At 44.7% G+C, this 12,791-nt stretch overlaps 1 protein-coding gene across 1 annotated transcript in view; it reads right to left on the bottom strand.

The window, feature by feature from the left end:
• LOC119375202 (autophagy-related protein 2 homolog A-like) overlaps positions 1-12,791 on the bottom strand; it is a gene marked incomplete in the record, with an annotated part of 106,976 nt that overhangs the window by 88,226 nt on the left and 5,959 nt on the right. Inside the window, 3 exon segments of the mRNA XM_049411193.1 lie at positions 1,482-1,587; positions 7,948-8,103; positions 9,566-9,734. Of these exon segments, the coding sequence (XP_049267150.1) occupies positions 1,482-1,587; positions 7,948-8,103; positions 9,566-9,734 (431 nt within the window).

The following is a 12,791-nucleotide window of genomic DNA, read 5'->3' as shown; positions in this document are numbered from 1 at the left end:
CAAGGTGAGCCTAATGGGAGAAGCAGTCTCTAGACAAAAAGTGTTTTATTATTTAAGCTAGGATGATGAAAACTAACTTCAATGATTACGTGGTTTCATGTGCTGGTATGAAATACGAACTCAGTTTCTATGTATGCTATGCCGATCATTTGGAATTATTAATAAGCAGGTCATATGATCACAATTTCATTAAACTGACCACACAGATCTTGTTGAATTAAAGGTCATTAGGTTACACACACGTCAAGGATTGCAACAAATGTAGCCATATGGCTCTAACTTTCGTAGAACATAAACTATGCAGCTTCAAAGTTCTGAACTGAATGACTCAGAAAAAGCACTTTTCTTATTTCACCCTTTCTAAAAATTTATAACATACAAAAATAACGTTTGGCACTGTATCTCACTCTCTAAACATTCAGCTTTTCAGCAAAACAAAAATTATCCAAATTGAGTGTGCCAAAGCTGAGAAAAGCTTCTCAGAAGATAATAAGGTTGTGAAAAAATGAAACAAAGAAAATAACAAAAAGCAAAACTCCATTGGTCGCTGATGCGATGTAAAATGCTGTTGTGGCTAAAACAATGATCTAGGATTCATGAAAATTGGCTAGGTTATGCATCAGTAACTGCAGAATCCAAAAATAACATTTACGATTTTTTTTTCACAATTATTGGTTCGCAAAAGCAGCTTCCACCCTCCTTAAAAGGCTACAGCTGTGATAAACAGTGTTCCACTGTCTCTATTTTGTTTGTTATACAGAACTTGTAAGAGCCCAAAAAGATTTCTGTTAAGTGTTTGTAACCATAAAAGTGTAAAGGTGCTTTTGTTGGTAGAAAATGACATTTTATTTTTTCATTATACAAGCAAGGACATTGCATTATGAGGTCAGGGTACAATCAAATAGAGATGTTTATGGCCCAAGTCCAACAGAACTGCATCAGGAAGTGCTAACTGCAAAGCTGGAAGTATGTACTACTGGCACAATGCCAGCTTGACACGGTCCAAATAACTTTTTAAATTTTTTTTTTTTTTCACAGAGTACTTTTAGATTAAATTTCTCAATTACAGGTCACCACGATACCAAACATTCAGGGTAGTACATATCTATAAACATTGGCACTGAGGCACTGACGCCTATCACACTTCCTTAAAACACACATTTTCTGCAGCTTGCCACACCTGTTTCCAGAGAGTTAAATGTCGCTAGACGCGGCAGTTTGAGAAAAAAGCATTAAATTATTTTCCGGCAGTTTCTGCCTGAAAACAAGGTCATGTCAACAAATTTTAGCAACCAACCTTTCAATTAGGCAAAAAATCTTGGCAGCAAAAGTTTTCTTCATTATGCCTTAAAAAAAATTACAAAAACCAGGAGGCCACATTGCACCGAAGAAATTCCAGTGCCTCTCGCACTCCTTGAATGTTCTGTAAGTACTTTTAACGTCCTACGTTTCACCTTTCAAAAGAGTACAGTGGTACGCACTTTGCAATGCGCAGCTCTAGCGCAATTCCCTGCTTCGAGGGCCAGTTGGGAAGGTGCTCCACCCTGACGATGGTGTTGGTCAGCCTCACTTTTATCCTGCAAAAGACTTTTCACAAAAAATGCACAACAGAGACGTTAACCGAGTTGCATGTCCCCTTAGATGGGGCCCTGCCTTAGAGATTCTTACACTCAGAAGGTGTAGTAAACTCTAAGACCCTCCTGCCTTAGAGTTTACTACACCCAGGAGGAAAGCTTCAGCACTATAATACACATGCGAATGCAGAGATATGGTGGACGTGGATTGGCATCATTCTCAGAGGGCCAGAGCACCTTGAAGGCATGCATGCCAGCAGAATTTAGTCTTCCAGATTCATTTCCTGCTACAATAGCATGTAAACAGCTGTTCTTTTTTCCTTTTGCTTTTACACAAAAAGATTTTTTATTCAGTTGCGAGGAGTTGTACTTCTACAAGTATGCAAAATGTGAAAGGTGTCGACGAACCACCAAAGTTGGAAAGCGGACGACAAGATTCGCGCTCGTTCTGCAACAGTTTGCAGTTTGACTCTCTCTTCTCTTCAATGACTGATTATTGGTGCACGCAAGTAAACTGTATTCAAAGAAGCACTGGCAAAGTGAAAACCTTCCATGACGATTCTCTTCCAGAAAAGCTCTACTATTTATGTAGCCATTTCCACAATGGCACGGCACCTATTAGACCATGACGTTACATTTTACTCCGGGTAATAGTGCGAGATACTATTGGTTCTTCACACCAAATTAAGCATGTTGCTTTCACTGTATGCTTGCTGTAGCACCTTTGGTAGCAGCACTTTTCCCCAATTTTAACCTCATGTTGGCATTATAGATTTCTTGGCTACAGCATTTCTTTTTTTTTTAACGGCCCCATGAATAATGCTTTCGGGGTTATACCATACAGTCAAATTCACACATATTAATCCCACATATAATGAATTTTTGTGCATACTGAACAGTTGTAATATTCCCTTGAATATATTTTCAATACTGTTGAACCCATTGTAGAGACACTTATACAGTATAACCTCATTACAACAGACCTTCATAGTGAAGAGGATTTTGACCTGTTGTAAAGGGAGTATGTAAAATCCCAAGTACTGTTACAACAGACTTTTATGTAAATGCTGAATGGGTCTGTTATAACCAGAGAGAATTACAAGTCACAAACATGGTCTTTTTTTTAACGGGGGACCAAAAAAAAAGCGATTTTTGGAAAATCGCATTTTCAGTTTTTGTAGCCTATTTTCTATCTGATTTCAAAATATCTTCACTGAAAACTACGTAGAAGTGCTATAAAAAATTTTTTGCGTCTGCCGACTTGAATAAAATTGCGGAAATAGCAAAAAAAAAAAAGACAGCGTTTTTCAAAATTATAGCTCGGCAACGGCGCAACCGGTCGCCACCATTCTGGGCTCGTCATGAAGAGCATTTCTCCGTGTTCAAGTTCTCCGTTTCAGCTAGCTCCTCCATTCAGTAACAAGTGTACAAAAAGCACATGTTTGAAGTTCAATTCAAGGCCTCCAATTGGCTGCTTCTGCCGTGATGCTCGCTGCGGGATCGTCGTCTACTGCTTGTGCGTCGCGAGGTCGCGGCTGTCGAAAATTGCGCAACTTAGTGACGCGTTCGCACTCGTTCTGTGTTCGCGGGTCGACGATAATTTAGAACGCTTTAGTTTGGCAGCCGCAAGCGGAAGCTCAATCATCAGATTACGATAGCGCGCCGCACTCGTCGCGAACATCGCAAACGTACTCGTTGGACCCGCTGTTAGAGCTAGGTTCTTCTTATCAGCTCTTCGGAGCTTATGACGAAGACCACCGCGGGACAACTTTTTGAACTCGCAATCGAGCATGACGTACTCTGAAACATCGGGCACTGCGGCCGCGCACATCGCAACTGAGCTTTCTACTCGATGTCGTGGCTAGGCCTAACTCCGCTGACGGTGCCGATGTACGAGAACAATCCGAACTTTGCGGGCAAGAACATCGTGCTAGCGGACATGCGAAAGTGAAGAAGCCGCAATGTCCTTCGTCGCAAGCAACGAATCGCATCGCCCGCTGGCTCCTCAGAACCGCGGATGGGCATTTTGCGCATCGACAGCGGACCCCCCGGCCAAGCTCGCCGAGCAGCGACCGCTCGGAGAAGCGGTGGCAGCGGCTAGCAATTTCGCACGTCAGCGTCCCAAAACGCAACACCAAGCACGCTGCGCGACGATTTTTTTTTTCGCTACAGCTAGGCATAGCTCAGGGGCGTAGCCAGAAATTTTTTTTCGGGGGGGGGGGGGGGGGGGGTTCAACCATGCTTTATGTATGTTCGTGCGTGCGTTTGTATGTGTGCGTGTATATATACGCAAGCAAAACTGAAAAATTTCGGGGGGGGTTGAACCCCCCCCCAAGCCCCTCCCCCCTGGCTACGCCCCTGGCATAGCTGATCATTGACAGACCGGAGGTCGGCGGCCTTCGTTCTTAAATCGGTACGTCGATATCCGCGGCGCGCTGTTCCCGTCCCGAAAGTATGCTAAGCGATGTTTGAAGACGGAAGTTATTGAATTTGGTATGTCCATGGTAGAAAAGTCCGCTCTAAAGGAGTCCTGACCACCTTGCTGGCCTGACATTTTAGTCAATTACAGTGAACTCCCGTTAAGACGAACTCGCTTATACCGAACAACACGGGACCATTTATTTGGTTTCCCATAGACTCAATGCAAAAAAAAAAAAATTCGCTTAAAAGGGTACTGACACGAATATTTTCAGTTGTCGTTTTTTGGCGTCAAATGAAAGGTCAAGCCCCCAAGAGCCTAGAAAAGGTAGTGCTAAGCGCGACTGCGCCCTGGAAAAGTAATTACAGTATGTTTTTAAAAGCCAGTTTCGGTTCCTACTGTACCCTGACGTCACAACACGATATGAGCTTCTCGTCACGTGCTCGCACAATATATTGTGAAGTTTCCACGGCCGCTCCGCGGCGGTGGCTCCGTTGGTGACGTACAAGCGGCCATTTTGGAAGTTGTGATGACGCACAAGCGGCCATCTTGGAAGTTTTGGTACCTGACGTCACCACAACTAGCCAGACTGCTGCATGAAGTCACCGGAATTAGTACTGTCATAGTACTGTAGCCTGACGTCAAGCTAGTGTCGATGTCAGTAGGTGCGCCATGGAAAAATTGATGTTAATATCAAATTAAAATATCTTATCAGCATTTGCTGAGCTTCACACTTGCTCAGGGCCGTCTCTGCATGCAGGAGGTTGGTATGGCACAGTAAACTCGCCTTCAAAAAAAGGTGTCAGTACCCCTTTAAAGGAGTACTGACATGAATTTTAAAATTTTTCGGGTTGTTGTTCTAAATGAAAGCACGGGTGTCGAGAACCCTAAAGAGAGTGTCGTGGTGCCTGGGGATGCATTGCATATATTTTTAATACCGCTTCTTTCAACCAGCAGTTTCGGTTTCGAGAGGGCGGCTTCATAGCGACGTGTCATGTCTGGCCGTGACGTCACGGGCAGACTGCAACCCACGAAATATGCACCTGCTGTCGTCAGTCGAACGTGGTTCATGATGAGTGAACTGTCGTCCAGTGCCTCCGACAGCGATTTCTGTGATTTAGGCCGCATGCAGAACCCAGATTTCGCAAACCAAGTGAGCTGACTTGAAACGTCATAGGGCTCTCCATGCGGTGAAGCTGCCTTGCAGATGCTGGGAGATGAAAACTTTAAAATCAAACTTAAATATTTATACGTGTTTCCCGGATGCGGTGTGGGGAGAGCGTTAACACTACATGCCAAGGAAACCAAAAATGTCCGTTTTGCTGCACTTCAAAATCGTGTCAGTACTCCTTTAAGACGAACCGCCCAACTGTACTCTTCTGTTAAGACGAACTTTCGCGATGATCGACAACGCCAGCGATTCTGCGAAACGAACACTGCAGTCTTGGTGGGGCATTCAGGCGACCGAGAAAAAGCAAAAAAGATGAAAAAAAGCACTTCCTGGAGCTTTTCAAATCGCGACGCGGAGGGCGCGAGATAAACGAAGAAGACCAGCCGATAAAGCCGGTATCCCCTCTCACCACCAGCCTGTGGGTGGGGGAGCTGTGGGCTTTATCAGCAAAGAAAGCAACAAAAAGAGTGGGGGATTTACAACTTGGACCCCCAAGCCATTGCGTCCTTTTGTATCTCCCCCCCCCCCCCCCCGTTCTTTGGCTTCCCAGCTGGAGTACAAAGGAGAACAGAACAACACAAGAGCTTGGGGTCCCTCCGCTGTGGTCAGAGGGGGCAAACAACAGGAACAAAAATGGTCTGTGTATTACAATCGAGAAACCGAAACCACGGATCGGATCGCGGCGCACTCCGGTCAGAGGGGTCAGGTGCATTGTCATCGCCATCACACAATGGCGGCCGAGCACATGTATTTTGTGCATGGAGGAAAAAATGTGGTCAATTCGCGTTGGTTCGCGTAGGACCTGTACGCGTTCTATCTGTTCCCAGTGAAGTGCAAATTGTGATGAGCCATTTGATTATGGAAGCGCAGGACAAAGGAAGGCTATTTTGCACAGTGAATATAGCTGCGTCGTGTCTTTTTCGTGGCGAGGCTTGTGACCGTGAGTAGCCCGATGGAATATCTTCAGCTGCACGTCGATCAGGAAAAGTTACTACGGGCCGAAAACGGGAAAATATCCGGACCTCGAAGAAAACCTTGCAGACTTTCTTAAGCAACTAAGCGTATAATGACTTTGTCAAGGCAACAGCACGCGACCGAGGCGTATCCAGAAGAGATCTTAGAGCCAACAAAACAGGCTCACAGAAGAAAACGAACTGCCAGGACAATAAATTTTACATTCTTTGAAGGAAAATTGTGCTTGTCTCTTAATTTTTTTTTTCTAATCGTCAACATAGGAGCGTGTTACAGTTTTATCATTAAAATGTGGTAGCAAATATCTTCACGAGCATTTTTATTTTTGAACGCGCGAAATCGGGTGCTCGTAAGATTCTTGTAAATACTCTGCTTGAAGGCATAGTCTTTATCTAGATGAGCCAAATAAATGCGTTTTCTTGTCTTTTTGCCCCACATTGTAAGTCTACTGCGTTCAGTGTTTCAAGTAACATATTTGGATGCACTTGGCATGTTAGCATCTCTCTTTTTGGGGGCACTTCTGATAAGCCGAACTCCTGATAAGACGAACAGATGACCGCGGTCCCTTCGAGTTCGTCTTAACGGGAGTCTACTGTATATCCGAATGTCCGTTGTACCAGAATCCGTTGTAAACGAAGCTCAATCAGTGGAACAAATACGGAGGTCGGCGTAATGCCGCAAATTGGTATGTAATATCCGAATGTATGTTATAAACAGATCCGTTGTAACGAGGTTATACTGTATACTGAAACATATTTTTGTATAAGAGACAACGGCGTGCCTACATCGAAATAGGTGTTGATCAGAAATTGAGAACATGGTACCCTGCTTATAATAGACATCTCCTATAAGAGACAAAAACTGCTCCCTGGTGCATGTCTCTTATAAAGGGGTTCCAACTGTAGATAAAATATTTTTATATCAAATTAATTATCTACACAACTATTTCGCGATCCCCTTCAGATTCGATATACAGTTGAACTCTTCAATAATGGAAGCCCGCAAGAAAGAAATCCTCGCGGCAATGAAGAAATCTTACATCCCCAGCAAACGTCCACAGACTTAAATGCATTTGCCCCCTCACGACAGCAAAGAGATTTCAAAAAGCACACCCACAACAACAAAAGTTTCAGGTAGTGATCTGCAACACTTTTTTCATCCCATGAGCTAGCTGGGAACCCAGAAGTTCGAAAACTGCAGCACCGGTCATTCGACAAGACAGACACATACATTTCCACCAACAAGCATCGGTGCGAACATTGCCGTTTACGTTCGATCGGATAATGACGATACTAGCAACAAGACTTCTTTTTTTTTTTTCACTGAGAAACAGCTTTTTGCTAATGCCTCTGAGGGCAACTACGTCGGCACATGACATTTGAAGTGACGACACCCACGAAAGTTACCATCACGCCGACAGACATTTTGTAGGATGCCTAACTTCTTGCTGCCGCGTGTCTCTCCGACTGCATACAGAGATCTCCCGCACTTTGCTTACGTGCAGAGTTGTTTGGCCTTTCAGAAAGATGGCAACCCTATCAAAACGCTTATGTTTCTGATGCTTTAGAAGAAGTCTTGGATCATCGCCGAAGCTGCAAGAGGCAGAAAAAAGCTGCGAGGCTTGAGCCGTCAAGCTCTTTCAAAGCAACGTCAAAGAGCTCAAGATCAGCTATTTCTTCAAATAAGTTTTGGTTGTGCGAAGCAATTTGTGTGCATATTTTTCTACTTTCGCTAAAACGAAATTCGCACGAGAACGAAGAAAAACCGCTTCCCCGGTGACTTCGTTATTCAGGGGTTCGACTGTCACTCACCAGTCTCGATGGCCTGAGCAAACTGCTCAAGTCCAGTGAAGGGTTCGGCGGTTGCGGGCGCCTCCTTCTCGGCATCCAGGGGCTCCTGCTTGAGGTACTCCTCGGCCAGCTGCATGCTCGACATCATGCTGCCCCACATTGGTTCAAACATGGATGCTGCGAGGAGAGACGAAGCTGTAACGAGCGAGGCTTTGATCCGAAACCGAAAACTTTCAGTTAATGGATGTGCAGGGTCACACAACACACGGAAGATTCGGTGACGTCCACTTAAAGCTCTTCTCTCGTGGCTTGTGAGTGCTGCTGTACACTCGAATGCTTGCAGGTTTGGATTACTATTGGACTTACTCAACTTTTGCTACTCGGTACCGTGGAAACTTGCACCAGGGGTTTCCCCAGGAATTGAAGTTAGGGGGTGTGTCTGAATGTCAGAGAGAGAGGGGGGGAGGGGCACAGCTATTTTGAATTTTTATGTGCTGCATAGGACTGGCAACGATTCCAAATACAACGCTCGTGACAAAGATCTAGCACTTCACTTTATACAAGAAATAATGCCACACCTATGAACACACAAAACTGAAGAACACGAGACTATTTATTATGTATTTGAGATCATTAAATTTGCGGCTGTTGCAGGCAACAATTAGTAGAATATGCACAATACAGGTACTGTGCATATTTTCTTGCAGCTCTATAAAAAAAATTTCCCGCCGCAAGAAAAAAGTTCTTACAAATTAAGGGGGTGCCTTCAGAAAAACATGGTGTAGTATGTAGGGACGCTGTCATGAAGACTGAAATACCTAGCTTGTGAAACATTAGTAAGTACCCTCTTAATAAAACAAAAAAAAAATGTTTACAAAAGCATTCAGAGAACTATTAGCCGTCACGCGTGAAGACACTGCTGTGCAATGGCCTTCATCCCACTGATCAGCACTACAGGGGCACTTATAATCATAGTTAGTGTTAGGCGAGAGCCTTGCTTTTTTTCAGTGCCATCGTCAACAGCCATTGTCACCGATATCTTTTACTTCCCATGTGGATCTTCCATGCCAGCCTATCTGGGCCCATCGCTCAGCAAAGACGTCAGTGGTGGGCTTCAAAGTTTTCCTTATCAAAATTAGCAGTTAAGCTGGTTTCCCATAAGTCTAATGCTCCAGGAATGTGCTCCAGGCAAATGTTTAAACACCAATATCCTAGAATTCAATTTAATAAGCTTCAACGTAACACAAATCTACACGTGTAAAAGGCATTAGACCAGCCTATTTTATGCTACCTCACATGTATCTCCACATATAATATAATAATTGTTGGGGTTTAACATCTCAAAACCACTGATATGATTATAAGGAATGCCATAGTGGAGGGTTCCGCAAATTTCTTCAACGTGCACCTAAATCTAAGGACACTGGCCTCTACCATTTCGCTTCCATCAAAATGCGACTGCCACAAGACCTTTGAGTGAGCACTTGAAGCAGCACAACCACTAGACCACCACGGCGAGTTATGTCCACATATTAACTGGTGCAGAACACTACATAACAGCTCTTTATGTTGGACGATAGAGCACCCAGCAAGACGATCATGCATGAAATGCAGCCACAGCAAAGCAGGCGATCCTCACCGTCGTCGATTCTTTCTTTGGGCTGTACGGTAAGCATGAGGCCATCAACCTCGACAAAGCTGTTGTCCGTGAGCGGCTTGGACCACGGGATGGCCACCTCGATGGACGTGATGTAGCCCTCCACAAACCGGACAGGCAGGTTGAACTTTTCACCCAGCTCATTGAGGCCCTGCAAAGATCAATGCTCGCACAGTCACAGACCTTGAACAAGTGGCATTAGGTGAGTACTGACGTGACAGCTTTTTCACGACATGAAGGCTCAATGTTCTGAGCGACTAGATGCCAGTTCCGCTGGCCAGAGACATCAGTGGTGGCCTCCAATGCAGGAGGTACTGGGTTCGATTCCCATCCACAGTGGGCACGTACTGGGTTTTCTAATGGAAAAGGAGGTAACCAAACCTGGCACTTGATTGTGTATCAGTACTTATCTCTAGAGCTGGCCTCTCCTTTTCTCTCTGTTATACCTCCTCTCTATCCTGGAAAAACATGACACCACCCAAAGCAGAATCCTGGGTAAACGCTTGCTTGCGTGCCCAACCTGAGTCTCGTTAATGCCATTTATAATATGTGCAAATCTGATAGTGATGCAAGATTTTTGCCCTTTTTTACATTAATTAAATAAACATATACCCTCCATTCGGAAACATTTGCATCATTAGGGGCACAGATCCATGTCCTCGATCAATCACGTCCGGCCTCATCAGTCATGCTTTTACTGCATAAACTGTTTTCTATTTTTCTTCCAAAGTGCTGTCAATTAATACTAATTGCAATACTATACAATCATGTAATTATACATTTTAATTTGCACATTTGTATAGTCGTTAGTGGCTAATTACTGCACCAGGGCAGTCAATCCTGCTCTGGAGAAGGGAGTGCATCACTGGCTCTGGTCACCAGGATCAGGCTGCACCCCAGACCCTATTGTGCAATTCCTTAAAAACAACACACTTGTTTTTGTTTACTTTTTTTGCACTGTCCCTTTATTGTCTGCTGTTGGAATAACTAAACCAATAGAGTTTCTTCCTGTGTTTTCTTTTTTTTTTAACAGCGGGACTGCTTAAGCTTTTCCTTGCACCCTTAGGCGTGAACAGAAAACTACTAAGCTGCGCCTAGCATGTGCGGCACAATAACTTGGCCGGCACGCACTCTCCTTGTGCCCTTCTTCATCTTAGGATTGACTATAAATACAGTTTGCTCTTGGCGATGTACATTAGAGAAGTGAGGACAGTTATAGTATAAAATTATATACGTCGCCTGGTAATTTGGCGGATAATAAGGCTTGTGGCCAGCGCACCCACTGAGGTTGACACGATGGATGTGCAATGTAGGCATTCTTACCATGTGTGGGCCTTCCAAAGAAAACAAGACAAGCACAGAACAGATAAACAGAAGAGAGAGAGACATAGAGAAAGAGGACCTCTGCTAATTAAGACCATGCTAATTATGATCATGCATTAAGACACTACTAATTAAGATCTTGCTAATAATATCCTTGGTAATTATGACCATGTCAATTAAGACCTTGCTACTAATCTAGGTCTGCCACAAGCTCTGCTGTTGGTCCAGCCTTGTACCGCTAGTGCAAGCTGCCCACAATTTTTAAAACTTGTATAACTATATTCTACCTGTGTAAGAATACAACCCACCACTTCCTTTATGCAATGCCCCCAGGCCCTTAACACGGCCGCCTGGATCATCGGCGCGCGCGGCGGTGTTGCACGCCCCCATCCAGGCGGCCGTGCCCTTAATCAAGGTGGTAACAACTGAAATAATCATGCGTGACTTTCATATTATGAACTTCACGTGTGTTTTTGCGGGACAGCATATCTGCGAGAAAAGCCGCAAACGCGGCTGCAAGAGAAAAGACCCACACAAACTCTACACCTAAAACGAAAATAGGGGGCGTGTTTATGGTGTCTTTCTGTCTCACAACACTGATCTAATCTGGCTTGCTTGCAGAGGTGTAGCCAGGGGGGGGGGGGGGAGGTTCAACCCCCACCCCCAGAATTTTTTTTGTTTTGCTTGCGTATATATACACGCACACATACAAACGCACGCACGAACATACATAAAGTATGGTTGACCCCCCCCCCCCCCCCGGGAAAAAATTTCTGGCTACGCCCCTGCTCGCTTGCGTTTCCTTTCTTGAAAACTCGGGCGCTTGCCACTTTCCTATTAGGAATGCTGTCGCGCTGATAGCGCGTACGCAGTTTGTGACCTCCAAGTAGTCGGCGCGTGGCGATAATGCAAGGAAAGGCACGCGAGATGGATAATTATTGTTGCGGGACAAGAAAGACGCCCGAAGTACACCCTTTGAAGAAATGGCGTACTTAGGGCGTCTTTCGGCGACCCAACTCGCTCGCGTGCTTGCCTTGCGCGTTATCGCCGTGCACCCGGTACTTCCATCACCGTGGCGTAACATAACCAAGCCTGTTTCTAAGCTATATATATATATATATATATATATATATATATATATATATATATATATATATATAATCGTGTTTTTTTTTTAATGACGGATGTCCCCCCTACTGAGAGATCCTAATTTCGGTATTTGCCGTATGTACGCTAAAAAAAAAAAAAAGATCGAGTAAGAAGGGTGTCTTCCTGGGCCACAACGATAATCGTCATCTACCTCGCGTGAATTTCCTTGCACGAACGCCGCACGCCCAGTACACTCTAAGAAAAAATCGAGTATTTGGGGAGTATTTCTGCCGCACAACTATATAATCGTCATCCACCTCACGTTATCACCGCGGTCCCGGCACTTCTCCGTAACCGAACAGCGCGCGCGTTATCAGTGACATCGCATTCTTGATATAGGAAAGTGACGAGCGCCGGGTTTTCAAGATAGGAAACGCGAGCAAACCAGATGACGATTACCGGTGTGTGGCAGAAATGCTCTCCAAATACTCGATTTTTTTCTTACACTCGAAGAAAAAATCGAGTATTTGGGGAGTATTTCTGCCACACAACGATAATCGTCATGCACTTCGCGTACTTTCCTCGCGTTATCACCGCGGTCCCGGCGCTTCCCTGTCACGAACGGCGCGCGCGTTATCAGCGTGGCATGGCATTCTTGATAGCAAAGTGGCGAGATCCGGGTTTTCAAGAAAGGAAAAGCGAGCAAGCCAGATGACGATTACTGCTGCGTGGCAGAAATACTCCCGAAATACTCGCTTTTTTCTTAAGAGTGTATACTTCCAGATCACGAACAGCC

This window comes from Rhipicephalus sanguineus, chromosome 11 (genome assembly GCF_013339695.2).
Source record: "Rhipicephalus sanguineus isolate Rsan-2018 chromosome 11, BIME_Rsan_1.4, whole genome shotgun sequence".
In the NCBI taxonomy this organism is placed as follows: domain Eukaryota; kingdom Metazoa; phylum Arthropoda; class Arachnida; order Ixodida; family Ixodidae; genus Rhipicephalus; species Rhipicephalus sanguineus.
Note: the sequence above shows the minus strand (reverse complement) of the source record. Positions and strands in the feature narration are given on the sequence as shown.